Source organism: Electrophorus electricus, chromosome 15, assembly GCF_041902795.1.
Source record: "Electrophorus electricus isolate QZ-2024a chromosome 15, ASM4190279v1, whole genome shotgun sequence".
Classification (NCBI taxonomy): domain Eukaryota; kingdom Metazoa; phylum Chordata; class Actinopteri; order Gymnotiformes; family Gymnotidae; genus Electrophorus; species Electrophorus electricus.
In genome coordinates, this window is record NC_137511.1 from 4,150,611 (window position 1) to 4,177,500 (window position 26,890).

At 43.8% G+C, this 26,890-nt stretch overlaps 2 protein-coding genes across 6 annotated transcripts in view; both read left to right on the forward strand.

The window, feature by feature from the left end:
- The first annotated feature begins 603 nt into the window (after positions 1–603).
- On the forward strand, positions 604–23,160 carry srcap (Snf2-related CREBBP activator protein). Of its 3 annotated transcripts, XM_035533395.2 has the most exons (35): positions 605–844; positions 2,650–2,723; positions 2,910–4,562; positions 5,610–5,989; positions 6,730–6,981; positions 7,103–7,288; positions 7,809–7,949; positions 8,203–8,392; positions 8,673–8,842; positions 8,971–9,055; positions 9,141–9,230; positions 9,399–9,569; positions 9,804–10,042; positions 10,225–10,402; positions 10,525–10,661; positions 10,776–10,945; positions 11,176–11,368; positions 11,508–11,644; positions 11,835–12,021; positions 12,190–12,359; positions 12,483–12,640; positions 12,733–12,951; positions 13,074–13,238; positions 13,373–13,546; positions 14,283–14,594; positions 14,746–14,909; positions 15,047–15,357; positions 15,468–15,670; positions 15,828–15,997; positions 16,153–16,349; positions 16,545–16,659; positions 16,747–16,866; positions 16,967–17,146; positions 17,234–17,317; positions 17,440–23,160. In XM_035533395.2, exons 3-35 carry the CDS (start codon positions 3,365–3,367, stop codon positions 21,592–21,594), a joined length of 11,001 nt encoding a protein of 3,666 aa, XP_035389288.1. In that variant the 5' UTR covers positions 605–844; positions 2,650–2,723; positions 2,910–3,364; the 3' UTR covers positions 21,595–23,160. The 3 variants fall into 3 exon arrangements, with proteins under 3 accessions (XP_035389286.1, XP_035389287.1, XP_035389288.1); XM_035533393.2 differs by having other exon boundaries at positions 604–844; positions 2,910–5,989; XM_035533394.2 differs by lacking the exon at positions 13,373–13,546 and having other exon boundaries at positions 604–844; positions 2,910–5,989.
- Positions 23,161–24,495: 1,335 nt separating this feature from the next.
- Positions 24,496–26,890, forward strand: part of ttll6 (tubulin tyrosine ligase-like family, member 6) — a 7,667-nt gene continuing 5,272 nt past the window's right edge. Inside the window, exons 1-5 of one of the 3 annotated variants that reach the window (XM_081698254.1) lie at positions 24,496–24,794; positions 25,132–25,178; positions 26,314–26,468; positions 26,688–26,726; positions 26,854–26,890. The exon at positions 26,854–26,890 is cut by the window's right edge and continues 82 nt beyond it. In XM_081698254.1, the coding sequence (XP_081554380.1) occupies positions 26,315–26,468; positions 26,688–26,726; positions 26,854–26,890 (230 nt within the window). In that variant the 5' untranslated portion in view covers positions 24,496–24,794; positions 25,132–25,178; position 26,314. Of the gene's footprint in view, positions 24,795–25,131; positions 25,179–26,313; positions 26,470–26,685; positions 26,727–26,853 lie in introns of those variants that run through there. The other 2 variants (XM_027006022.3, XM_027006021.2) reach the window with 2 other exon arrangements.

The following is a 26,890-nucleotide window of genomic DNA, read 5'->3' on the forward strand; positions in this document are numbered from 1 at the left end:
TCAAGAAAAAAAAACGTAAAGGTGAAACAACACTAACATTACAATTTAGTGACTACGGGAGGTTTAAAGATGGTGACCACTGGTCTTGGTCAAAGCTTAATTCAGTTGAGTGGTCATAAGTTCAAACCTTTAATAGCTCACACACCGTCTTGTCACCACCACTGCATGTCAGAAGATTCACTTTTTAGTTATAGAATCCCTCTAAGTTCGTGGTATCGCGTTAATTTCATTAACACGTGAAATGTACCTAAACGTAAGAAATTTAATTAACAAAATGATGCAGCTAGCTATTTTCTTTACTTGGCGATCATTCAACTGTTACTATCTATCCAATTTTGTTTCCCAAAATGCTAACATTACTAGCTAACGCATATAAACTTGGGATTCCATGCAGATTTCATGTGGCACAACGTCGGCAATAATAAAATTAAAAAACGAATATTGGCACTGGTCATGCTGGATCCATGTAAACTAAATTGGGTAAGACCCAATCAAACCAGTCGATCACACGCTTTAGACAACAGCATCAGCCTGAAATGCGGCATTATAGCGCGGTAACTCAAGTCTCGCGAGATCTGGTAGATTAGGTCCGCACTTTGTCAGCAGTCGCTCGTTCCTCCATTTCGCTGCGTCGAAAGTCTCCTCCCCGCAACCGCTAGATTCAGCGATCCGAACCCAGTCTCTCTTGGACCGTTCTTTAACTTGAGCTCACGAACCTGCCAGTACCTCGTTGGGTACCGAGAGATAGTTTGGAATAGCCCCATCACGGATTGAGTACGATTTGACGCGGATGGCGACTCCTTCAACGAGAATTTAGTAAAAGTAAACTGCTCGGAAATTTCAGGTAGGTGGGAACTTAAGATGGCGGCAGTGAGACGGGGGAGGTGGGGGTAGGGAGGAAGTCTACGGGGAGGGGAGGGGGGGGGGTGTGGATGTGGTGGGGGGGACTTGGACATGGCGGGATAAGTTTACTCTCTTATGCACAGAGTTGATAAACATAACCTTGGAGAGTAATATCCCGATTTGGAGGACTGTATTTTAGGTTGACTTAGTTTGGCGAGCTAGATGGCACTCCAACTACATTTTTATTGGCGAAAACAGTCAGTAAAAACGCTAAGGCTGTGATTTTACCAAATACGTTTTCCATGAGTTGTTTTTGAGTTGGGGAAAGTTGAAACGTTGACTAACTAGTTAACCTAGCTACCTAAGATAGCTTGCTTTGCTAGCTAACCTAGGTTAGGTATCATAGTTAACCTAGGTATGCAACATTAACCAGCTTCATATTTTGCGCGTTGTCAACTGAAATGAATCAAACACTGTTCAATAGTTCAAGCAACGCTATTCAATTCAACATTCGTTATTAATTTCAATATTTGTTAGTAGGTGGCTAATTGGTGATCATTTTAATTTATAATCCCAGCATGTCAGTGCCGACATTAACGTTAATCCTGGCATAAAGACTGGTTTTACCTTAACCTCAATGATTAAAAAAAGTCCTCAAATAGAATTTAAAGTTATAGTATTCTGAACGTCTTAATGATGAACCAAATTAAATGTAATAGGAAAAGTTTAAAGTGTATAGCAGGATTGTTGACTGTCATCTTTTGATCATACACATGACCCCGCGTAGTGACGTCATTTGGCTGCCCCCTCCCCCCAAGCTAACATTCGCCAGCTATCTAGCTAGCTATGTAGCTGCATGAGAGAACAAGGACTGTCTATTACTTTTACGTACTGTACAGTTAAGTCCACATGAGTGTACGATTTAGTTTAGACCGCTGGGTTAGCTCTCTAAACCCTTCCGATCATGCTGCTCGGAAGCATTGAGTGAGCAAGCTAGCCAGCCATTTGGTAGCTAGCGTTAACTAACTAGCTATCGTCTACTTTTCCTCGTAATGCCCCCACGAAGCACCGAAAACTTAAAACCGAAACCATGAACGCCGCATACATAAATGTTATAATATTAAGACAACAAGATGTCTGGCGAGCTTAGTGATTCTACAAAGGCCTGTATGTACTGTAGACCGCCTCAGCAGCCGCCACACCACGGCAGATTGCCTCCGTACTCACTTAAGTTCTATTGATGGTTATCTTTACTAATGAATCCACTGCACGTTATGCTCGTTTACATGTGAGAATAATGTAGGATTAATCTTCGTGATCGACTTGTTTATAGCATTAGCTAGATATCTTATTGGGATAGCAACAGTGAGCAGTGAGGCGAACCTGTGACCTAGCCTATTAGCTAACACTACATATTGAAAACGATTCTAGCTACGAGGCATGTACTTTCAAGAGTCAACACACATGGTTGCATATCATTTTAATGCTTAAACCTCTGTTGCATATTACCTCTTGTATGTTAACGTGCGAATAGGCATTTGTTTTGCACTTTGTCATTAAAGTACATCACAGAAATACATTTTGTACAACTGTCGTTATGTACCAAATTGCATTTCCGTACCATATTAAGCCCATGCCACATCATCGAAAGCACGTGTAGGAGAGGTTTGAGGAAGATGGCATCACAAAGCACTTAACCGATTTGAGTTTGTATTTTACGTCAGCTATTTTTTTTCTTTCTTACTTTCTTTTTTAATTCCTGTGCCAGGTCCACAAGAGCTTTAGTTTAACTTTTTTGTTCCGTAGATGGAGTGGTATCCTTGATCTTAGCATCCTGGAAGTGGAAAGTACTGAAGAGACTGGTCCTACTCCACATACAGGTAATCGGCTGCATACGAAGCCTTTGTGGAGTATATGTTAGGGTACTTGTTAATGCGTACTGTTGACGTTGTAACACGGCATTGATTCAACTAAAACTTAGGTTTGTGTAATTATCCATGTGTAAGTTTATAAATATATTTGTAATTTATAAAAACTAAGCTTTTGACTGTTCTGTGTTGTTTCAGGTTCAGTGTGTAGCAGAGGACGTCCAGAAGGAGGAAGAGTTGGGGAGGAGGTGGTGCAGCAGCGCACCCCTCCGGCGGTGGCTGTGCTGGGTGGCATCCCTGTGGCTACGCAGAATGTGGCCGGGCCACCCCAGCATGCCCTGCAGCCGGTCGCAGCTGCCCCCCTACCACCGCCATCGGTCCGCCCCACCACCGACTTGGAGCAGCAGAAAGCAAACATACAGGTTGCAGATAAAGAGAAGACCACCAAAGTGGCTTGGCAAAACTGCAACACCAAGGAATCGGAGGAAAAGTCAGCCTTGGATTGCAGTACTGTGGCTGCCCAAACACAACTGGTGTCAGCTGCTTTTGGAGGCTCTCAGAATCTCTCAGAAAGACTTTCAGTTTGTGAGACAGACAGGAAAGAGCAGGATTTACATTACGGGTGTAACACTGATAAAAAAAGCCTTGCACACATGGAAACAGACATGGCAGAGGATATTAGCATGGACCACTGCCAAGACTGGACTCCTAAATCAGGAGTTGCAGGAGACATCACTGCTCTTGTTAAGACCGAGAAGGGACCCCTGGCTCCAGAGAAGGCATATCTGGAATTTAAATCAGAGACTGGTCAAGAGGAATTCTCTGGAACACAGCACAAAGCTGGAGAGAGCTCCCATATCCTCCCAACTCAGTACAGTTCAGCAGCGTCAACAAATAGAGACCACAAGCAACCTGGTGGCATGCAGCAGTCCCAAAACATACCACTTGCGCACTCAAACCAGGGCAGTCTGCTGCTTAATCCTGATGTCGAGCAAGGTGTGCAACAACCTCTTAAAGGAACAATCATTACAGCCTACAGTGAGATATCCAGTGAACCTGATAACACCCAGAATGCAGTGTGTGAAGAAGAGAGTGAGTGTTCGGGTACAAAAGCAACTGAGACACAGACGCAAGCGTGCAGAGAACAGCACCCAAACTCAGCGGGCTCGTCTAAACTGCCCACTTCCAAGGGAAGTGGACACAGCACCACAAGTGTCACAGATGAAGGTTCTGGATACCTATCTAAAAGCCTTCATCAACCTTCCCTTCCTGCAGTGGAGACTGAATTGGCCTCTACTACACAAAGAACAACCATCCCTAGTGCTACCTTCCCTCACAAAACGCCTGTTTCCTCTGACCAGCCAGAGAACACACAGACTACCCAAAAGAATCAGTTGAGCCCCGAGTATGTGAATTGCAGTGGAACCCCTAAACCAGTGTTAATGGGGAATGAGACCAGTGCAAATGACGGGCAGGAGAATATGACACTCTCGTTGGATGGAGATCTGTTTGGCAGCATGGCTGTTACAGAAGTACTTTATGATATTTCTGTTGAAGAACCAAAGGTGCTGGGGGATGGGACATGCGCACTCAGTGTTCAGGCCCCCAGAGTCACTGAAGGGTCCCATGTAATGGTATGTGGCTCTTCAGATGTGATTATTAAACAGAATGACTGTGCCAACAGTATACAGATGACTCTGTACCCAGATCGCCAATCGGATGGGAGCAGTCTACTCTCACTCACAGACAAATGTACAAATTCAGAGGGACTAGACTCAAATGAGCCATGTCTCTCTCAGACCAGCAATGACTGTTTGATCCAACAAGGACAAGAATCCGTTCCAACAGATTGTAAGTTCTCACAGATAATATGTCTAAATGATGGCTTCTCTACACCAGATGATATGAATGTGGGTGAGAAGCAAGATGAGGGCACAGAGGCTCTTTCTGGGCTTAATACTGTTGAGGTGAAAGATTTTATTGATGTAGGTATCTTAATGCAGCCAGGTATGGAGGACACATGGTTAGTTGTAAGTGAGTCTTCTCCACTGATAGATGGGCAGTGTGAAAGCACAGAGGATGCTGAGATGATAGACATTAGCACAGAGACTTTGGTGGACTGTTCTCAGTCTCAGCCATCTGTTGCTGTCTATGAGTGCACAGTGCCCTGCTTCCCCTCAGATGCTATTCATGAAGATGTTAAGCTGCTCTTACCAGAAAAAGGAGATGATGTTGCAGATGCACATTCTTTTGAATGTTTAACAGAAACATTGGCAGGGGAGCTTGATCCACTGTCCTCATATCCCCCAAGTGTTTTTGCTTTACAGAATGTTTCATCTTGCTCAAAATCTTTAACATCTTTAACTCTAAGCCCTTCTGAGAGATTACCTTCTGTGTCCTCCAGTCAAAGACAAATGTCTGAAATTTGCAAGCAGAATTTGGTTCCAAAGCCCACATTTTGCTCCACTGTTGAGAGCACATTTGTTACATCAGATCCAGTCCTAATCAACACACACTCCTCTGCACCAGAGGAGCAAGTGAAGTTGACAGAAAATACACCAGATGTGTCCTGCATTTCTCTCTCATCTGGTTCTATTGATCCAAAGCTGCTCATCCTAAAAAGAGGTGACACTCCTCTACTTAAACATCCTCCTTCCATGTTAGCTAGGACTTCCAGGAATCAAAACCCACCTGTCCAGTCTGGCACCCCCATTGATGGCTCAGGCACACTCTCTGGAGAGTGCCTTTCTGAAAATGACTCCAATGTTCCAGCAAAAATGGAGGGCCCAGCAACTCTCCCCAATTTTCCTGTCCCACATGCTCCCCCCAATGTTACTGCTTCATTCTTGAAGGATGAGTCCGAGAAAGAGGCCTTAATCGAATCGGAATATTCCCTAGGGTTTGAAGACCAGATCTCCCAAGATGGGCCTCTCTCAAACCCTGCTTCGTCTACCGCAGCTCAGTCTCGTAGCTCGCCCAGCCTGCCTCCAAGGTCAGGCGCTATATGGAGCAGTGTATGCAGTGCCATCACTGAGCGGAACCAGTCTAAACAATCTCCTGCCAACCATCCATGCCATGATTCCATGTCATTGGGCGGTGAGTTGGAGGTGGAGGAGCAGCACTTACCCATTCAAGACTTGGCTGAAAAAGATGCTCAGCACAATGCATCAGGACAGCTTGATGCTTCTGTAGGAGAGAGCAGTGATGGAGAGGCAGACAGCTCTATAGAAGCCCAAACTGATGACAGCATTGTCATGCCCAGTCCAGCACAGAACAAGGTAAGCACAACATGGTCAGAGGGCATGTCTGTGATTGCTCAAGTTTAATGTATTAATGCTTTATTATTATGATAAAAAGCATGGTGTATAGCCTGTATCGCTTGCTTATATTCGTTGCATGTATCTGGATGTTTTAGAGCACCCGATAAGTCAGAATGGTAAGTCAGCCAAAGACTGCTAAAAACGTTTGAAAGTTCACTGAGAAGTGCACATATCAGCTGCCTGTTAACAGGCAGTGTGTTAGTGTTGCATTTTTCCTAGCCATGTGAATGCCATGTTCCGATTCTGTTGGGACTAGTGGGCTGCATGTTGAGCCATGTGTGTTTTGCAGCATGGACAGAGCAGGACAGACAAACAGGCCTTTATACAGAAGGTAAGAGGTGTCAGAATCTTCTCCCGACGTCTCACGTATTGAGACTGTCAGTCTGAACCTTGCCAACTGAAGCTTCTTCTCGTAGTGCTAACATGGCTGGAGGCTCATTGAAACATTTGTGAAGCTCACAAATGTGGTTAGTTCTACTCTCAGTTGTGTGTTTCACACACAAAGGATATGATGAAACAAGGTGGTGTAATATTTTTTTTGTTTTCCATCAAGGTGATATCTTGTCTGTGCAGACCAGCTGTAGTTGTCTTTATGGGAACCTTTCTTGTCGCATCCTGTGTTCTTTACCCATCTTGCTCTGTTTATTCTCATGTTCAGTTTTGTCTAAACCTGGTGTGTTTTCATGTTGTCTTTCTAGGTTCGCCAGTGGATAGCAGGCAGAGCCACAGCAGGCTCTACTCCCTCCACTTCTCGCACACCGTCACCACCTGCCTCGTCGTCAGGTGACTGGAGCCAGGCTCACGCAGACAGGGCTTCTCCACTCTGTGGATCTCATGGGAAACATGCTCTGCCTTCACAGAGCTCTGGTGGAGCCTCTCAGTCAGATCAAATGCTTACCCAGCGGTCTCGCTCAGAGAAGCATGCCGATATGGCAGAACTGGCCAAGCATGTGAGTGAAGTTTGTTTAGGTTACCCCATAGTAAACATACCCAAAGAAGGTACCAGGTTTATCTCTTGCTTCTGGAATAGTTAATTAATTGGATTGAAAGAGGTATCTGTCTTTGACACAGGAAGCTGAGATTGAGCATCGCACACTTGCTCTGAAACGTGAGGGGTTCTGGTCCCTAAAACGTTTGACTCGTGTGACAGAGCCAGTGCGGCCCAAGGTGCACTGGGACTACCTCTGTGAGGAGATGCAGTGGCTTTCTGCTGACTTCGCACAGGAGAGGCGATGGAAGCGAGGGGTGGCCCGAAAAGTGAGAGTCAATTACATTTTTTATATATATATATATATATATATATATATATATATATATATATAGATATATATATAGATATATATATATATATATATATATATATATATATATATATATATATATATATATATATATAGATATAGATATATAGATATATATATATAATTTTTTTTTTTTCTCCTCCATATATTACATGTAAGAATGTATAGGTAATATATTCATAAAACATTTAATAGTATAAAATGTGTGCATATATATATATATATATATATATATATATATATAGATAGATAGATAGATAGATAGATATATATATATAGATATATATCTATAGATATAGATAGATAGATAGATATATAGTGCACACACATTTTATACTATTACATATTTTTTGTATATATTATCTATATCTTGCATATAATATATTTTAATTGTTATTATTTATGAATGAGAGACATACACATGTCAGGTAATTATTTGGAGAGTCCACTCTTGGTAAATTGGCATGGCGTTGCAGGTGGTGCGCATGGTGATGCGACACCATGAGGAGCTGCGGCAGAAAGAGGAAAGAGCAAAGCGTGAAGAGCAGGCCAAACTTAGGAGGGTTGCTGCTTCCATTGCTAAGGAAGTCCGTGCCTTCTGGAGCAGTGTTGAAAAGGTGATTCATCAAAGAACTATGCTGAAATGCTTTCTCTTATGGTGAAGTCTACTGTTTACAAATGATTATGACTAATATTACTGGCTAAAATTTGAGTATAAATGATTGGGCAGAGCAAGTCAGTCAGTCATGTTTAGTTTGGAATTAGTAATAAGCCATGTGTTTTTCAGAAAAATCCTCTGGCTTCACTACTTCTGTATTTGAGATTTGGGGAAGCATTTTATTTGTCTTTCTCACACGTCTCTTCTCATAGGTAGTGCAGTACAAACAGCAGTCTCGCCTGGAGGAGAAGCGCAAGAAAGCCTTAGATCTGCAGCTGGACTTCATCGTGGGTCAGACAGAGCGCTACTCAGACCTGCTCAGTCAGTCGCTGCAGGCTACTCCTGCAGCCTGCAGCAGCGTCACTCCCCAATATAAATCTCTAAATGTCACTGATGATGAAGGTGAGAGTGTATACCCACAATGAAAATGTGTTTGTTGCAGATGAGCCAGCTGGCTTCGGTTTTATGATTTGCAGACCTTTAAATACTGTAACAAAGTAAACGGGATTCAGTGCATATTTTTGCATGTTTGTTTCCTTGCCTTTTTAAGACTTTGGTTCTAAAAAAAAAAAATTGATAAAACAGTGATTCCATACTAATAGCTTTAGCTTGCAGATGGCAAAGTGGTATATACTGATGTTGAAAAACAGTTGTAAGTTTTAAGTCTGTTTTTCCTTTGCAGACAGAGACTTTGAGCCTCCTTGTGAGGAGGAGGACGATGAAGAGACAATTGAAGTGGAGGAGCAGCAAGAGGGGAACGATGCTGAGACACAGAGAAGGGAGATTGAGCTGCTAAGGCAGGAGGGCACTCTTCCGCTGGACCAGCTCCTCAGTACTCTCACTCTCCCCCAGGTACTGCTGGAGAGGTTTACCTGAGTCAACACTGTCCAGCCTGTTGTTACTATTCTACAGTAGTAACATTCTAGTGTTATGTACCTTTCAAATGTGTCTACTTACCATGAAGCATGTTTATCCAACAGGACTCTGCATCAGAAGAGGAAGCTTCAGAAGCTTCCTCCTCTACAGTAGATGAGGACAAAGAGTTCTCAGCTAATGAGGAAGATGGTGAGTAGTTGGACAGCCTCATGTGCCTCTGTTAAAGAAAGAAATGGTTATATATTGTTGATGATTACTCTCTACTTTCCTAAAGCGGAAGACATGGAGGACACCATTGCTGCACAGGAGGTAATTGAAGGAGATGGAGATCATGCAGAAGAGCTCGATGATCTGGCCAAAGAAGGTAAAAAGCGTCTCTCTTAGTTTTGTTGGGTCTGTGCTATTTGGGGACTTTTGTTAACCTTTTAAAAAAAACAGTCTGCATATCAGTCAAGTCCATTAAGTTATATATTTATTTTGTTTCCATTTGGGGTTGCTGTTGTATTATTTTCTGTTCTTGGCTTGCTCTCAGGCGAAATGAGTATGGAGGAGCTGTTGGAAAAGTACAGAGGGGCATATGCTTCAGACTTAGAGGATCCCTCAGCATCACCAGACTCCTCAGAGGAGTCAGAGGGCACTGAAGAGGAGGAAGAGGAGGAGACTGAGGGGGATGAAAGTGACGATGACAGTGGCACCTCCTCAGGTATTTTGTGTGTGTTCAACCATGGATTCCAGTTAAAAAGCATAGATGTCTGCTTATAAGCTTGCCTTGCAGTGTATTCCAAGATTGGTCTAATTTGGTCTAAGTGTGTATCCATTATTTACTAAAATTCAAATGATAATTCTCTTTAATTTCATACATTGAGAGTTGTAATGAGCCAGTAGCTTTTAATCTCCATAATTTATATTCTTACCTTTTCATTAACTGAACTTTTAGATTCAGCTGAAGGTGAAGACAGTGATGAAGAGGAAAATGCTGAAGCAGCGGAAAGTGATGAAGATGAAGATGAGGATGAGGACGAGGATGATGGCGGAGAAGGGATGGAGATTTTACTAAGGGAGGGAGATCACAGCCCCTCTGTTCCAACATCTCCACGTCCCAAAAAGGAGATCAGCCATATAGCTGCTACTGCCGAGAGCCTTCAGCCTAAAGGATACACGCTGGCCACAACCAAGGTAGCAGCTTTCGCCACTGGGCCAAATCCTATGGCCCTTTCAACTTTGTTGTATCTGTGGTGTTCAAGTTGCTTTTAGTAATATTTAGGTTTGTTTTTTTTCTATTTATGTTCCAATACAGATGTAGTTTAGCTGTGGTTAAGGATTAGTTGTTAAATGACTTTGCTTTCCTGCCATTCAAGGTGAAAACCCCTATTCCATTCTTACTTCATGGCACCCTCCGTGAGTACCAGCACATTGGACTGGACTGGTTGGTCACCATGTATGAAAAGAAGCTCAACGGTATTCTGGCAGATGAGATGGGGCTTGGTAAAACTATTCAGACTATTGCTTTGCTGGCACATCTGGCCTGTGAAAAGGGTAAGAGAGCCCATGTACAGCTGCATTCAAAATCAATCTTTAGTAATATAATTTGTCTCTGTAGTCACTGTATGATGTAAGTACAGTGGTGATATTTTACAAAATATATTGCATTCCCACAGGTAACTGGGGGCCCCACCTGATTATTGTTCCCACCAGTGTGATGTTAAACTGGGAGATGGAGCTGAAGCGTTGGTGCCCAGGTTTCAAAATCCTTACTTACTATGGTAGCCAGAAAGAGCGCAAACTCAAGAGACAGGTAGGCCTGAACTTTGTCCCCCTGGATTTAGTAAAAATACTATCCACAACTGTGTGGGCCTTGTGTGCTTGTGGTACAATTGTGGTAGCCTTTTTATCTTTGTTCTTTTGTAAGGGCTGGACCAAACCCAATGCCTTCCATGTGTGCATCACTTCGTACAAGCTGGTTTTACAGGACCATCAGGCTTTCAGACGCAAGTCCTGGAGGTACCTCATTCTGGACGAGGCTCAGAACATCAAGAACTTCAAGTCTCAGCGCTGGCAGAGTCTGCTAAACTTCAACAGGTGTTTGCAGAACTTGGGGTTAAAAAAAAAATTCTTGATTTTTATTTATTAATTTTATTGTGTTGGGTTCTTTTGTGAATTGGACATGGGATGTCGATTTGTAATCAATCCAAAAAAAGGTTTGACAGCATTGAGTTGTTTGACAGGATAATACTGCACAGGTGTGGAGATGATTTAAATATCTGCTCTTTTCTTGTTTTCTCTGTGCGTGGTTGTTGTTTTGGCTGCAGTCATCGGCGGCTGCTGCTCACAGGTACTCCTTTGCAGAATAGCCTGATGGAACTGTGGTCGCTCATGCACTTCCTCATGCCACACGTCTTTCAGTCACACCGTGAGTTCAAGGAGTGGTTCTCCAACCCACTGACTGGCATGATTGAAGGCAGCCAGGAGTATAATGAGGGTCTTGTTAAAAGGCTTCATAAGGTGGGTAGTCTCGTTTTAGCCGAGCAAAGGTGTTTGAGATAAATGTACTTTTGGCCATGTGAATTACTGGACAGTTACGTATGCACCAGCAGTCGCGCTCCACTGATTCTCCTCTACCCTACACCTCCATGTACTTCAGGTGCTGAGGCCCTTCCTTTTGCGGCGCATCAAAGCAGACGTGGAGAAACAAATGCCCAAGAAGTATGAGCATGTTGTGCGTTGTCGCCTCTCCAAAAGGCAACGCTTCCTCTATGATGACTTCATGGCACAAGCCTCGTGAGTGTCCACTGATTAGAATATCTTGGGGATGGGGATGGCAATGGAAACAATGTCTAGGGCCTTGTGGAAAATAAGGACTAGGTTTATCCCTTTTGATTGTTTTTCTTTGATTACTGAATGACTTGTAATATTTATAGAGGTTTGTGTCTCTGTGGTTCTCAATTAATCCCAACCCTTCTCCCTTCAGCACAAGGGAGACTCTGGCCAGTGGCCATTTCATGTCTGTGATCAACATCTTGATGCAACTGCGTAAAGTGTGCAACCACCCCAACCTCTTTGACCCACGGCCCATCCAGTCCCCTTTCATCATTGAGCCTGTCGTCTACTCCACTGCTTCCCTGGTCTTGCAGGCCTTGGAGACTTCCCCTTTACAGGTGACCTTTTTTAGGCTGTTCCTACCCACTGACTCACTAAACTGTAGACCTATAAAGGTGTATTCATAGGTTGTTTTATTTATTGTCCTCTTGTCTACTGGAATATAGCAGTATTGTAATAATGTTGTGTGTTTGTTTTGGGTTTTTTTTTTAAACGCACTCCCACAGCGTTGTGATCTCTCTATGTTTGACCTGGTTGGCCTGGAGGGCCGTGCATCTCGTTACCAAGCAGACGTTTACCTTCCTCGGCGGAAAGTGACTCGCCAGCTGATTCAGGAGATCATGGAGTCACCTGAGCCTCCACCCAGACCCAAACCTGTTCGCATGAAGGTCAACAGGTAAGACATTCATGATTCATTATTTATCAGATCAAAATTCCTTCACTTAATGTATAGATGATACTACCAAGTGTATATTTGAATATGTTTAACAGAAGTATATTTGAATGTTTTATATAAAAGGATGTTCCAACCACTTCCCAAATCCGACGGGCGTTCAGCAGTGACTGCTAACACCCCAAGGCCCACATGTCCTGTTTCTCCTGCTGTCCAGCCTGCAAAACCCCCTTTAATCACAGAGGTCACCCCTACTCAGGCTCCTGTACAGCTGACAACACAAGGTCAGCATGACTCTGAGCAGCCAGTTCTTTGTACATAAAAGAGGCATTGCATTGTCATCACCTGTCCCTCCTTCTGTCTGTCTGGTTTTCAGTGTGTCCTGTAACTCCTGTTGCTGCTCCACGACCTCCCATGTGTCTGAGTGGCTCCTCCACAGGTGCTCCACTCAGACCCAGTGCTCCTCAACCAGCTGTGACTACTCGCCTCCCGGTGCCCTCCACAACCCCTACAGTGTCTATTCCCACTCAACCCCCCAGCAACGTCATGACCCAGAGGGTCCTTCTTAGTCCTGACATGCAAGCTAGATTACCATGTAAGCTCACCACACCATTATTTTGCAGTCTTCTTGTAATGCAGGTAGTTGTTGTTGTTGTTGTTATCTTTTCAAAAATAAATATATAGTATGTGTTTTATTTTCCTCTGTTTTGCAATCAGCTGGAGAGGTGGTGAGTATTGCCCAGCTGGCCTCTTTGGCGGGGCGTCCAGTGTCATCCAGCCAGGGCAGTAAACCCGTCACCTTTCAGCTGCAGGGTAACAAGCTCACGTTGTCTGGTGCCCCACTCCACCAAGTAGCCGCACCCCAGCCTCGGCCCATTCAAGGTGAGCGTGCCCTTTTGTGACCAATGCCTTGCATGAACGTCCACGGGAAGGATAATTTCCTGCACACTTGTAGCCTCGAAGTGTTGGTGCAGTCTATGGCCTAACGTTTTCTCCTGTCGTTGTGTGCCCTTTAGGGAATGTAATGCATCTGGTATCCAGCGGTGGGCAGCACCACCTTATTAGTCAGCCAGCTCAGGTGGCAGTGCTCCATACACTTAGTCAGTCAGGTAGCAGTTCAGCAAATCCCATCCCAGCCAGCACAACCCCAACCTGCTCTGGACTAGCAGTACCCCTCACTGCTGCTCAAGGTACTGGTGCTGTCCTTGAGTTTATCCCTACAGTCATTTGCACAGTGATGGCTACATATGCCTGGGTACCAAACTACCTGTTACTCAGCAGAGCGAAATGTGTAGTCTGGAGATGGTTGTTTGGTTTTGGCTGGAAATGGCATTATTTATTATTAATTTAATATATTAATTATCTTGTTGGGCATTGATGGAATAGTGTGCATCTAGAAAGCAGTTTGATTTCAGACATTGACTGTATGTAAACTTCATAGTGTTACGACTACTGAAGGACACTCATGAGTAATAATGAAGTGGTGAGTTCCAGGGAAGCCCTCTGGATTTTCGTGGATGCTAGTTTTTATTCATGAAGACTTTCTATGAACAAGTACATGGTGTGCTTTATAGACGTGGATGTACAGCGAAATATTTCAGTGCATTCTCTTCTTTGTACATTTGGAGTAAGCAAGCTGTCACTTACAGTGAATGTCTTTTAACTGTTCTTTTTGTGTTACCCTCAAGCTTGATTTAAGAGGCATTTGGACAATGCATATATGCTTTAGGAATGTACCACTGTTTCCAAAAATGTTTTGCTTTGGATTCTTGTTTAAGCATTTAAGAGCTAGAAATTGCCAGATGTATTGATTAGCTCTGCTACTGTAATCCATAGTATGGTGCCCAGTCCAAAAGAATTGGCATCTTGACTCTGCTTAATCTTAGGTAGAAAATTTAACCTCTTATTTGTTATTCTTTCATTTAGTACCATCTTCCATGGTAAGTGGACCAGGAATTGTGAAGATCGTCGTGCGCCAGGCAGCAGGCAAAGAGAGTGGGCAGGTCCCCACCCTGGCTGTGCCTCCCTCTCCTCGCGTTGCTCCTCCCCAGTCTGTCTTGCTCCATCCACATGGGACCCCAAGCCCTGCTCTCAGACCGCCTACTCCTCAACAGGCTCCCCAACGACCTCCTGCTTACGCTGCACCACCCCGAGCTCCTACCTCGGCCTCTGGCCAAACTCCGCCTCCGTGCCCTGTGCTTAAGGTGGTACAAGGATCAGCACCAAGCACTGGTCTAGGTGAGCAGACACCAAAAAGGATTTTCCACAGTGTTTTCCACACTTGTATATATGGTATACAGTAGTATTATACTGGTTTGTTTGAGTCCAAGTCTACATGCTGTGCTTGGTCTTCCATGGTGACCTCTATTACTGCTTCTTGTTCTTGTAGCTAAGGTGAACGCTTCATTAGGGCATGAGGAGAGCAGCAGTAGTGATGTCTTCACTCTCCGTATGGGCAATCTTAAGCCTCCATCCTCCTCTCAGAGCAGTGCGTTTGGATTTCAGCGTCCCCGAGTCCAGCTTCCACCTCCACCACGATCCCCCTTCTACGTGGTATGAATTAAACGTTATAGCGGAATAATATTGGTACTCAATGCATGTGTATTTTCAACCTCCAAGTCTAAAATTCTAGGCTCATCTGTCATTTAATCTCAAGATGACGCATTTTGCCCATGTTCGCTTTCTGACAGTCATGGCTTTCAGACTGCCGTAAGGCCCAGAGAAACGACCGGATCTCTCGAATCTTTCGGGTCAACGAACTGCACTGCAATACCAAGCCTGTGTATGGGCGAGAAGTCCTGGACTTCCTCACTTTCCTCCCGGGAGTCGGTCCCACTCCAGCTCGCCCTGTCGTCAACAGTTGGAGCCACTCGGGGTATAGCTCTTGTGTCACTGCTCAGTCACAGCTATCAAGTGACTATCTGGACCGGAGCAAGATCCTGCGGGAGGTCATTCACAACTCTGAGGAGAGGCTTCAGATGTTGTCTGAAGTCATAGAGCGGTATGCTTGCCGTTTTACCTGCAAAGTCTGCTGTCCAGAGACGATCCTTCATTTCAAACATGTTTCGCATACAAACAGTTCTGTAGTTAATGCCCTTCCTCACTCCACAGGTACACGTTTGTCATCCCTCCAGTGGAGACCAAGCCCATCACCATTCACTGCTGCCATCCTCCTCCTTCACTTGGCTACAAGCAGGCTATTTTCTCCTCTGTGTTGTCCGCCCACGTTTCTCCCCTCACGTGCATGTTGCACCGCATCCAGTGCAGTATGCGGACTCAGTTCCCTGACCTGAGACTTATTCAGTATGACTGTGGTGAGTACCTCTCCCCTACTCGCGTAGGGTTTCAAAGAGGTCAGCATGGTGAATTTTGTGAAAATGTGTAGATATTTGTTGTGATCGGCAGTGTAGATATATGGTTTCCAACATGGGTTTCAATGAGTTATAACTCTCTTTTTGTGTATGTCTTTAGGCAAGTTGCAGACACTCCACCTCCTGCTGCGGAAACTGAAAGCTGAAGGTCACAGAGTGCTCATCTTTACCCAGATGACCCGCATGCTGGATGTGCTGGAGCAGTTCCTCAACTACCATGGACACATTTACTTACGGTTGGACGGCAGCACACGAGTGGAGCAGAGACAGGTAAGTGAAGTGGCAGTTTTCTGTTTGTGGTAAATGATCATTTAACTGTCAGTTTTTCAGTCATGTTCGCAGTTCTTATTTCACTGTTATTTTTAGTAATTATTTTTATATATATATATATATATAAAATATTTTTATTTTTTTCCACTTCTCAGGCCCTTATGGAGCGCTTTAATGCAGACCGCCGCATCTTCTGTTTCATCCTGTCCACCCGTAGCGGTGGTGTGGGGGTGAACTTGACAGGGGCTGACACAGTAGTGTTCTATGATAGTGACTGGAACCCCACCATGGATGCTCAAGCCCAGGACCGCTGCCACCGTATTGGGCAAACTAGAGATGTTCATATCTACAGGTACCTGTTGGAGTTGTGGAGGTTTCATTTTATACATTGTCCTGTAAAGATTAAGCACTCCTCAAAATAATACTTGTGCAGAAGTAGACGGAAGAGAGGCATGGCAGATGCTTTTATGGAAAGCAGTGTCACTAAACTTTGTTTTACTTCTTATAGAAAATATAAAAAAATCATTTTGATAAATGTTTCTTTTAGACTTATCAGTGAACGTACTGTAGAGGAGAACATTCTGAAAAAAGCCAATCAAAAGAGGATGTTGGGTGATATGGCAATTGAAGGGGGGAACTTCACTACTGCGTTTTTCAAACAGGTACGTTTTTGTTGTCTTGTTCTGTATTATGGCTGCCATGTTAACTAATGAAGTTAATGTAAATATGTTATCGATCTCTCCTTGCAGCAAACCATTCGTGAACTGTTTGATGTGTCTGAGGGAGAGAAAAAAGAGGCAGAGTCAAGTGTACCTCCATCAGATGATGAAGAGGCCGTCAATAAACAACAAACCACTATTTTAGAGCAGGTAAAATCATTCCCTTTTCTTAAAAAGAATAGTTGACGTCGCCGTCTTCAGCTTTTTCAGTTTTATTAATTTCAAATCCTTGATGAATCACTCTTATAAGGCCTTGTGTCGTGCCGAGGATGAGGAGGACATAGTTGCAGCTTCCCAAGCCAAAGCAGAGCAAGTAGCTGAGCTAGCAGAATTTAATGAAAATATTCCTCTGGATGATGGTGAAAGCAGAGAACAGGAAGAGGAGGAACTTTCTAAGGCTGAACAGGAAATTGCTGCCCTAGTTGAACAGGTAATAGTTCATCTTTGTGTAACTATTGTCTGGCCTTAGAATGTTTTCATTGCTTCTTATCAATATTTTTGTTTTTCATCCCAACAGCTTACTCCCATAGAGCGATATGCCATGAATTTCTTGGAGGCATCTCTTGAGGATATTTGCAAAGAAGAATTGAAACAGGCAGAGGTAAATGCATAAATTAAGAACTGTACTAAGCTTGTATTGTTATATGTGAAATAATAGTATGGTAGTATTGATGCTGTTAAAACCTTTGGATATTAAACCCTGCAAATGTTTCAACTCGACAGGAGCAAGTTGAAGCTGCAAGGAAAGGACTAGATCAGGCAAAGGAGGAGGGACTAAAACTCCATCAGTCATCTGACAATGATGATGAGGACTCCATGCCTCTCACTCCTGAGGAACATCCTCCAGCACGCCGCACACGCAAACACAAAGAGAAGGGTGCCCCCTCTACGAGGGTCAGTGGCAGGCTTAGAGGAACACCTGCCAAAACGGGCGATGATGTGTCTTCAACACGTCCATCAACAGACACAGATAGAGGGAGTAGGGGGGAGACGCTGGTATCTGAGCCCAGTATCAGCCGTGCCAGTCTCAAGTCCCCCCAGGCTAGAGAAGTGCCTGATAGACCCCGTAGTGGTATGCGAGGGAGAGGGGCAACCAAAGAACCCGTGGCCTTCCCAGCACACATCCAACCAGAGCACCCAAAACTTCAAACTGATCAGCAGCTCTCTGATTTAGAAGTGACGCAAGATTTAGTCTCCAGATCAAGACAGGCACCATCTCCTCTTCGCCAGTCCCTTTCTCCAAGTTCAGTGGCTTCAACTGCTGCCTCTCCATCAGTGGACAGAAGCTCTAGTGGACACGCTTCTGCAGTGCCTACACAAAGAGAAACGGGTGATGAGCATGGAACAGATGCACACACTGATGTTCCTCTTTCGGGCATAAGAGAGAGGGGAGCATCAATATCTTTGGACTCTACCTGTTCTTCTGAACACCAGCTGGAGCAGGATGGCCAACACTCACAGGCTTCTCCACACCCACGTTCACCACGTAAGAGGCAGACTGCTGATGGAGAGGTCTTAAGAGGCCTTCCGGAAGATTCCCCATCTGCTAAGGTTCTTAGGAAGCTTCCCGGCCGCCTGGTCACTGTGGTTGAGGAGAAAGAACCAAGGCGAAGGAGGAGGGGTTGTAGTATGAGTGGGGGAGTGCATACTGAAGGTTCGTCAGAAGAGTTGGAGCAGGCTGAATCGGCTCAAGATGCTGCCCCCTATTCTCCTGATCGAGTAAATCAACTGCTCAAAGATAAGACTCTTCCTAAATCGCCATCTATGTCACCCTCTCAGACACAGCAAGCGCAGGACCAGGTCTCTCCATCATCATCATCGCTGTCAAGTCCGGGTAGAGGGTACCACCCGTATTCTCCAACTCACCATTCACCAGACATGCCTGTTCTTAGGAATTTGCCAGTGCGCCGGCGCCTGGAGACAGAGTCTCGAATGGCTGCACAGTTAGGAGAACAGTACCCAGGTAGAGGCAGAGGGCTGGACCGACGCACTCCACTGTCACCAAAGAAACAGGAACCTATTTCAGCTAAGGACAACACTGCCACCCCTGCTGTTGCTCCTGATCCCAATGCAGCCAATCCTAATCCAGTGAAGCGAAAAAGGGGTCGACCTCCAAAAGTGTCTAGGCCACCAGAAGCCCCAGAGCAAAAGATTCCCATGGTTCAAAAATCAATAACTGAAGAACAAAGTCCACCACCCCCAATAATAAAACGAAAGCGGGGTCGACCTCGCAAAAATTCCATCATAAATATAGCAGATGCTGGTAATTCTGGACAAGTTTCAAGCTCTCCTTCAACCTTTTCCCCATCCGTTTCACATGAAAGCCTTTCTTCTCTAAACCGTAATTCTTCTGTTAGGCCTTTAATTTTGCCCTCTGACCCTGAGTGCCCAGTAGTACGTTCTCCATCTGATGTTCCTTCTGCATCATCTAAAGCTGCTGATTCCATGCCTTCTCCTAAAATGGACTCTCAGTCCACTACACCCATTCCCGAATTTCCAGCACCAAATGAATCTCGGATAAAGCTAACGCCTACTTCACAACTCTCATTTGGTGATGAACACACCAATCTGAATGTCATGGCTTCACATTCTGATTCTCCAACTATTTCAACAATCACTTTAACACAAGCCATTCCTTCAGAAAATATCAGTCCCAACAACCCACAACCTTCATTTTCACTACAGCCCACCGTTACCAGTGAGACTTGTGCTGTCTCTACCCCTGTGCCTACCCAACAACTTGATCCTTCATCTGCATCCTCTGTTTCTCAAAATAGTCAAGTCAACATAATGTCTTCACAGCTGGAAGTTTTTCCAAGCAAAGACACTGTTCCAGAGTCTTTACTGAAATCTAGTCAGAGCACATCTCTACAAGACTCAACCACACCGACTGAATTAGTGATGCAGCACTCTCTTAAAAGCAACTTGGCAGCAGCTGGCCCTCCAGATATCTCTATTAGCTCCACTATAATTAGAACCTCTCCACAGTCTTCACCCACATCTGCACAAACATCTAGCAAGGTCATATCCATACCAATTGTGACCACTGACCTTCCTCAACCTTCCTCGGCACCCACCTCTGACTTGTCACAGCCTTCCATTACACTTAGTACACCAGAAGTCTCACAGGAATGTGCATCTAATCCTAAACAGACAAAGACTGCTCCATCTCAGTTTCATGCAAAATGTGAACCAACAAAAACATCTGCACCTTTAAGCCAAATGACTATAACCTCTGCACCTTCACCAACATCACCTGACCAAATGACGGTTGATCCTCCTCTGTCATCGTCCTTTTCCAGCCAGAGCAGCGCACACAGGCCTCACAGCCCTGCAGAACAGCCTGCATATGGGAAACAGCAAAGCCAAAAAGTCTCACAGAAGGAGGGACAGATTGAAAACAAAGAGGAAATGGAAAAGAAAAATTCTAGAATACCAGAGCACGTAGAGAGTGATGACATTCAGTCTCAGGCCAAAAGGAGGAGAGTGGATGATCCAATGTCCGATGCATCACAGCCTATATCCTCAATCTCAGAAGCAGTGATGCAAACTGTTCCTGAGAGCGACAGTTTGGATAAGCCAGTAGAAGAAGAGAGTCAGACAGAGCGAGAAAACAGAGCCTCTGGCAAAAAAAGAAGCATTAGCAGACAAAGCAGTCAGGAATCTGTCCGATCCTCCTCCCCCTCCTCTGTTTCTTCCGGTGGCACTCGCTTGTCTTTGTCAAAAAAGGCTGGAGAGAGCAGGATGCCTGCAAAGAGGAAACGAGTGGAGACGGACTCAGAAAAGGAGAGTGCACACAGAGAGACTCCTAAAGATCCAGTGACTCCTGCCAGAAGACGGTGTTCAAACTCCTCCTCCTCCTCCTCCTCAGACTCTGAAGACTCAACTGGCCAAAAGAGACGTCTTACTCGCTCATCGCATAAACATTTGGAGGAGACCCAGAGTGACAAAGGTGGGGAGAAGACTAACAGACGCAGGAGGAGATCAGATAAGAAGAGTCATGAAGCTGCCACAGAAGGGGAGTCCAGTGGAGTAACACCCCATAGGATAACCCGTAAATCAACTCCAACCTCACCCGAGCCTGAGGTGCTGGGCAAACGTTGTTCGGCTCTCAATGCTGCTGCCAAACTCTTGGCTATGAGAGGACGGGGACCAGATACACCAAGTCCTAGCTCAAAGGGTAAGGCTGCAGGACAACAAACCACCTCTGAAAAAAGCATCAAGCCTAAGGGCAGGCCAGGACAGGACTCCCCTAAGACAAATTCAGTTCATAATAAAACGGGTAGTGGTCGACACACCCCTACTCATTTAACTGATTCCCCGCAGTCGACAACTGGGGCAAGTCTCTCTGCTGCCCGTTCTACACGGCAGCGACCAGGCAACCTTGTGCCTCCCTTGAAATCTGAAAACAAGCGGGCAAAAAGAGAGGAAAAGAAAAAGACCTCTGATCAGAAGGAGGAGGTGGAGGATGAGAACAGGGAGACGAGGTCTTCGAGAGGTCACAGCGCATGCAGTAGCATTAGCAGTGAAAGAGCAAGCAGTAGGAGCCGGAGCAGCAGTAACAGCAGTCAGTGCGCTCACAGCCTAAGCTCTCGCAGTACCGGGCCACCACGTTCCCGTTCACGAGCTCCTTCCTCTGGCAGTGATACAGAGAGAGGCAAAAGCAGGCAGAAGAAAACAGGAGAGAGCAGAGGTCGTGAAAGCAGGAGAGGGAGACGATCGCAGAAGCACGAAAAGCCAGAGCTGAGTGCTGGGTCCAGCGAGGGAACTCCTGACAGGGTGCTTCGGAGTGTTGCTGCCTTGGCAGCAGCCCAGGCTCGGACTCCTGCCAGCAACACCCGCTCCTCCTCCACCCAACACAGGCACTCCAAGACCTGATCGGGACAAAAGGCTGAACTATTAGGTGGTGGAATGAACTAACGAGAACTGCAGTGGAGAGCGGACAAATTTTACGGGTTTTGAGGAACGGGGATCAATCTTAAAACTTGCCATTCTTTAACACTGTCAATGGGGAGAGGTAAAATCAAGTCCGTTGCACTTTGCGATAAGAGATGAACTTGCTTTTGACGCATTCTCACCTATGTCAAGTTAAGCCATCTTCAGTGTGGAGAGGAAGCGTAGATGCAAGGCAGAGATGTGAGCAAAAAGGGTACCTGTTCAAAATGTGGGATTGCTGTCATCACGAGATTGCAAAGACAGTACCTCAAAAATACCACAAGGACTTCGTAAAGCTGGGCAAGGGGCAAGAGTTGTTGTTAGTTCACACTATGTACTGTAATCAAATAAAGACTGGAATACTAAAAGAAGTATGTGTTAAGATGGGTCACTTAGGTTGTACCCTTTATACAGAGTTTACTTGTGCTGCAGAGCAGATCGCGATACATCATTTATGCTACATTCAAAAGATTGAGTGGGATTGTTCAATTGTTATAACATTTTTAAACAGTTGGGTTCTGACAAAATATTTGCCAGCCGTTGACTATTGTTTGTTTCAAGTCAGTTAATGAATTAAGAATGTTGTGGTTTCTTCCAGGGTATGAAGAACAGAGCAGGTCGGTTAATGTGATTTTTGCTGCACTATGCTGGAAGTTGGTCTTCACTCAGACCTTTGTCTTGTGTAAAAACATTTTTTCTACCTGTCCATTAATTTTACATCCAGCCTGCATTTTTCCATTTGCACATCTCACATGACCCTGGCGTTGGAGTGCATTGTGATTTAGGTTTTTGTTTGTTTTTGTTTGTTTGTTTACCCCCTTTAAAATCAGATTTACTTCTTTACTGGTACCTCACATAATGTGTAAGTACAGCTCTTGAGCTTGTGATGAATCTTGAAGTCTACTTGTCATTTGCTTTCTGGCAATACAGATGTGAGGGTAAATCTTTTTCCATCTTTTCAAGGTATTGGTCAATATGGTCTCCTTTTTGTTACATTTTATTGTCAGTCTCAAATCATTGTGACAAAGTGAGAGTGCCTGTTGATCCGCATAGAGGATCCCTGTCTGCGTTGTTAAGGAAAGTTTGGGATTCAAACATTTTTAATGTTTAAAGTGTAATAAAGACATTTTCCATCCTAAACCACAAGAGGTACATGTCTGTTTGCAACCAAATTGAAACATCTTTAATGTAAATTGCTGTTTTCAAAATAAGTCCTTTTTATGGCGAGCCTAAATGGAAATATTCCTGCAAGACCCTTCAGTATGTTTTTTTTTGTTTTTTTCCTTTCCTATTTTTTCAGCTGAACCTTAGCAGTCAGTGGTTGTCTTTGTCCCATATTAATGGAAGAGACGTCCTTTGGGGGATTGATAGAATGTGGTGATGGTCTTATTTTTATTTTTTTGTGTGTTCTAATTTGTTACATTCCTTATGTTCCCTTGTAATTCCACATCGTTTTACTTGAAAGATTGAAACAACAAAAGTCGGTTGAATAAAAAGACCAAAAATAAATATTTTAGTTGTCATTTGTTCATGGAGTATTTTTTTTTTTAACGCGGTCAAGATACCCGCACTTTAGCGATTCACAGTCAATCATCCGTGCATTATATCCTAGCGCGCCTATATTCGCCATTTTATGGTTTTTCGACGCTCACCGCAAACTAACGCTCCTTAAGCAAACACATTCGTATTTTTCAAGCGCTTTGGTGTAGACACGCACTTTTATTACATTTAAAAGTATGAATTGCAGTTAATTACACTTAACTAGTTGACTTGCATCATTACATTAAGCAAAAATGAGTAATATAGTTTAACAGCTTAATAAGCATTGTGCAAAACGGTTTTTCTATATAATGTTTCTCAAACGTTTATTATAGAGCTTGACGGGGGCTATCACTAGTGAAATGTTTCACTAAGGCCATTTAATTTAGCCTTAGCCTATCACCAGTGCAAATCTGTACAGATTCTACTATACCATTTTTACAAAAATCCATATTAAAATGCTAATGTCGTTAACGGGCTTGGAGAGTATGTCGATTTTATCAGAAATGTCTCATAATGCCAAAACAATTCCACTACCACATAACAGGGATATGCCTTGGCTATCAGCAGAGCAAGGTTGGACAGATTTCACTGATTCTTCATAACCCATATTAAAGTCGTACTACCATTAGGTGAATATGAACTCATTTTGTATAGACTGAATTTGGATATCCACTTCTCAGACAATTTCCCATAATACCACACAGTTCCACTACGGCATAGGAGTTGGAGTCCTTGGCTATCACCAGTATACGTTTGGACAGGTTTCACTGTACCATTTGTTCATAAATACATTCTAAAATCGTACTACCTTTAAGCAAATTAATATACTCATTTAATGGAAGCTGATTTTGGATATCTATTTCTTAACATTGTCTCACAATGCCAAAGCAATTCCATTATCTCTTAGATGTAGGAGCCCTTGACTATCGCCAGTATAAGTTTGGACAGATTTCACTGTGCCCTTTCTTCATAAATCCATTTTAAAAATCGTACTTTAGACGAATGTTTAGACTAATTACTATATTCATTTCATAGAAGCTGATTTTGGATATCTAGTTCTCAAAATTTTCCTAACTATACAAATTTTTTTACAACTTTATTTTGTACTCTTAAATGTAGTAAACGTGCGTGTCTAACCCGTAGCTCTTGAAACACGAAAGTCTATTTCTCTTTGCTTAGCGAGCTTTAGTTTGCCGTGAGCAGCGAAATACCGTAAACCACGTATATAGGCGCGTAAGCTTTAACGCGCGGATGACTTAACCGTGAATCGCCAAAGCGCGGATAGCTTGACCTCGGTAAAGTAATTCCTTCTGAGCAACGAAGCTGTGGAGACCACGTGAGGGATTTAAGCGTTCTTTCGAAAGACAAGATGGGCGCCCAAGTTCCATTCGAGTGTTCGATTACCTCACTTAAAGGCTCTCTTGTAACGTCACACGTTCGGTCATTTCCACAACTCATGTGGGTTAGTTGAGTTCCTGGCCGCGCGCCCTTTTTTCAATGAGAAACTTTGTAGCATGTGACACTACCCAGAATTGTCATGCTTAGCGGCGACCGAAATCCGGTTCTCATTTTTAGTCGCCAACCCCTTCTAACGAAGACGCGTGCGTATTTTGTTCTTATTGATCTATAATGTAGCTGCACATTGCTTTATTTGTATTCTGTATTTCTGCCCTGTTAGCCAATTAGCAGCTAATCTGTTTATAATTTAGCGTCCGGTTGCCATAGCAATTGCAAATACGCAGTCACGCATGGGAGATTACGCTAATACTACGAAACCATACAATTTAGGAGAGGAATGCCAGCTTTCCGCATAAATACATAAAACGTATTAACGTTTCCTCAGCATCGCGAAGTGACTTTAGCATGTGCTTAGAAATATGTAATTTATTTTTTGTATGCTGTTTCAATTAACTTTGCCTAAACCGTTGTATGTTCCAGCACAGATATGGATAGTGCTCTTCTTTAATTACACTGGAAATTCTGAGGTATTCTCTTTATTCTTGCTTGCCTCCTATTCATTATCTTCGTGTTGGCCTGTGTTTATATAATTGGTCTCCTGTGTTTCTGATTTGTCACTCGATCTTAAGGTTTGTAAGTATATCCGAGCTGGGTGATCCATGCATTGAGGAGATGAGTTTGTTCCTTGTTGTCAGTGATTACATGCCAGCTCTTAATCAGACATGTGGCCCAGTATGTCTCCCCAGCAGCGAAAATTACAGCCGTTTAAGTTTAGTAGACAGTCATTTTCCACCTGAAGCTTTAAAGGCTGGCAAGGCCATTGTTGATACTGCCATCCTGTTCCTGAGCACGTCACAAATAAGTGTGTAGTGCTTTGAAAATGTAACATTCAATTTTTCTGTTTGACTTGTAAAAAGTAAAAGTAATTAAGCGTCATAAATTCTACAATAAGATGTTTCTATTATAAGAGGTGTACAGTCACCTGTTGTGAGTATTTCTCACTTCTTATCTGCTTTCAGCTTTGAACAGGAAGGTTTTTTGGTAAAACATTAGGGAACCAGATATATAACTAAACAGGTTTTGCAGGTATGGTAAAAAACAGAATGTTCAGCTGTAATATTATCCCTCTGCTAGATAAGTGGGCTGTTTCAGCTAAGCGTCAAAAGTTCATGGTCAGGATTATCCAGCTCACTGGATCAGAATACGGTTACCTAGCTCTCAGGCCTCCCACAGCTTTCTAGGTGTCCCTCCACAGCTTCCTGTGACAGCGGCCAACTGTCTTCTCCCCTGGTGATGTGGCACAAAGTGTTGCACCCTATATTTAGATCTGTTCATGATGACTCATGTATAACTGTGGGTTGCAATAGCTTATTCAGAAGTGGACGGAAACTGAAGCAGAAATATGACGCGTCCCTCTTTGCATAGTATAACCTGTAATAATGATATGATTGGATTTCAATGTGGGGCTATGACTTCTCATTGTTTTTCACATTCTTCATTTTTTTTTTTTTAATATTAATATTCATTAATATTCCTCATTAATAAATACATACTAAAGTAAATTATTTAGTCGTGAGTTTAGATTTTGTCATTTTTCGCTCGTATGTGTATAAGATCGTTGTTTAATTCATCTCCTTTTCTATTTCTTTTGGGCCTCTTAAGTATGGAGCCTCCTGCAGAGAGTCCAGAAGAGCAGGACTCCTGTGGGTGTGACTCCAAGCCAGGGGTGCAGGGAGAGGTCTGGGGCAGTGAAGGCCATGCTGAGGTCCACAGGCCTTCATCGGATGGGAGCAAGAGAAAGAAGAACAGGAAAAAGAGGTAAGCAGCTTTCACCAGTGGATGACACTGTTTAAGTTGATATGGTACAACTTCTCCTGAGCAGGAGAATAATGACGTGATAATCATATCCGTGAACATCATCATCCTAGCAGTTGCAATGGATGTTAAGTGGCCCTTAACTATGATGAGTGATTATAGTGCTTTAATTCTCTGAGCAATGCATGGGTCTGTCCACTTGTCTTCCTCTTCTTTCAGATGACTGTGGATCAATCTCACTAACTGTAAATATGAGAGTGGTGAGTTCCTGCTCCTATGCATAGAATTCAAGGGCTGTATAACTACATTGTTTGTGAACAGTCTGAGGCCCTGATAAGTGCCCATCAGTGCTCTGCTGTTTTCTAAATGTACTCTCCTTTTTGTAAGTACGTCGTGCTGCTCGCAGATATGGCTTGCGAGAGGC

Coding starts and splice junctions, on each gene's coding strand:
- srcap (XM_035533393.2), top strand. CDS start 3,365: ATGGAAACAGACATGGCAGAGGATATTAGCATGGACCACTGCCAAGAC. Junction 9,231..9,398: donor CGATGATCTGGCCAAAGAAG/GTAAAAAGCGTC, acceptor GCTTGCTCTCAG/GCGAAATGAGTATGGAGGAG. Junction 16,660..16,746: donor CTACTGCGTTTTTCAAACAG/GTACGTTTTTGT, acceptor CTCTCCTTGCAG/CAAACCATTCGTGAACTGTT.